The following is an 857-nucleotide window of genomic DNA, read 5'->3' on the forward strand; positions in this document are numbered from 1 at the left end:
ACAGTCGCAGGCTGTGAAAGGGCAGGGGTGTCAGTCGGGGGCCTCTGAGTGCCCCGCCTCGCCCCGCCCCGCCCCGCCCGGCAGCACTCACCGCGGCACTGCTGGCCGGGGTCGCCCCAGTGGTTCTCCTGGCAGTCGGCGCAGGGGCGGCCTCCGAAGCCCGGTTGGCACGGGCACTGCCCTGTGAACTGAGACCAGCACCTGGCTGCTGTGAGCAGTGCCCTGCCCTCCCTGCCAGGAGGGATGGGGAGCAGCGGGGACCCGGGCAGAGACAGACCCTGCTGGGGTCGGTGGTGGGGGCCTTGCCCAGCTCGCCGGCACTGGGGTCTATGCATCCTGCTGGACTCACCCGCACCCAGACCTGCCCCCACCACACTGTCCTGCCCCCCCTGGAGCCTGCCGTCCCTGTGCCCTCCCGGGCCCCGCACCTCACCTCGTTGCAGGCAGGGCTCTGGGCATGCACGGGGTGGCAGCCGCAGGGCTCGCAGCCCCGGCCGCTGGCCAGGTTCCAGAAGTGGGGGGCGCAGCGGTTGCAGCTCTGGCCCTGCACATGGGGCAGGCAGTGGCACTGCCCACTGCGCCGCTCGCACCGGCAGGCATCTGGCGACGGGCACTCACTGTGTTGCGTGCCCAGGGCGTGGCAGGAGCAGCCTGTGGCCGGCAGACACAGTGTCAGCCCCGCTGGGACCGGGGCACGCCCAGGAGGGAAGCCCCCTGCCGCGTCCCCGGCCCATACTCACGCCTGCAGGAGCGCTGGGCAGCATTGCCGAAGTAGCCAGGCTGGCAGTGCTGGCAGTGCGTCCCCTCGGTGTGGTACAGGCAGCGCTGGCAGTGCCCAGTGCGCGGGTCACAGGCGC

General features: G+C 72.6%; 1 protein-coding gene across 1 annotated transcript in view; it reads right to left on the bottom strand.

The window, feature by feature from the left end:
* Positions 1 to 857, bottom strand: part of USP19 (ubiquitin specific peptidase 19) — a 39,886-nt gene that overhangs the window by 16,615 nt on the left and 22,414 nt on the right. Inside the window, 4 exon segments of the mRNA XM_025192951.1 lie at positions 3 to 11; positions 92 to 188; positions 434 to 651; positions 741 to 857. The exon segment at positions 741 to 857 is cut by the window's right edge and continues 18 nt beyond it. Coding sequence (XP_025048736.1) covers positions 3 to 11; positions 92 to 188; positions 434 to 651; positions 741 to 857 — 441 coding nt within the window.

The sequence above is a fragment of the Alligator sinensis genome, unplaced genomic scaffold (assembly GCF_000455745.1).
Source record: "Alligator sinensis unplaced genomic scaffold, ASM45574v1 scaffold469_2, whole genome shotgun sequence".
In the NCBI taxonomy this organism is placed as follows: Eukaryota; Metazoa; Chordata; order Crocodylia; family Alligatoridae; genus Alligator; species Alligator sinensis.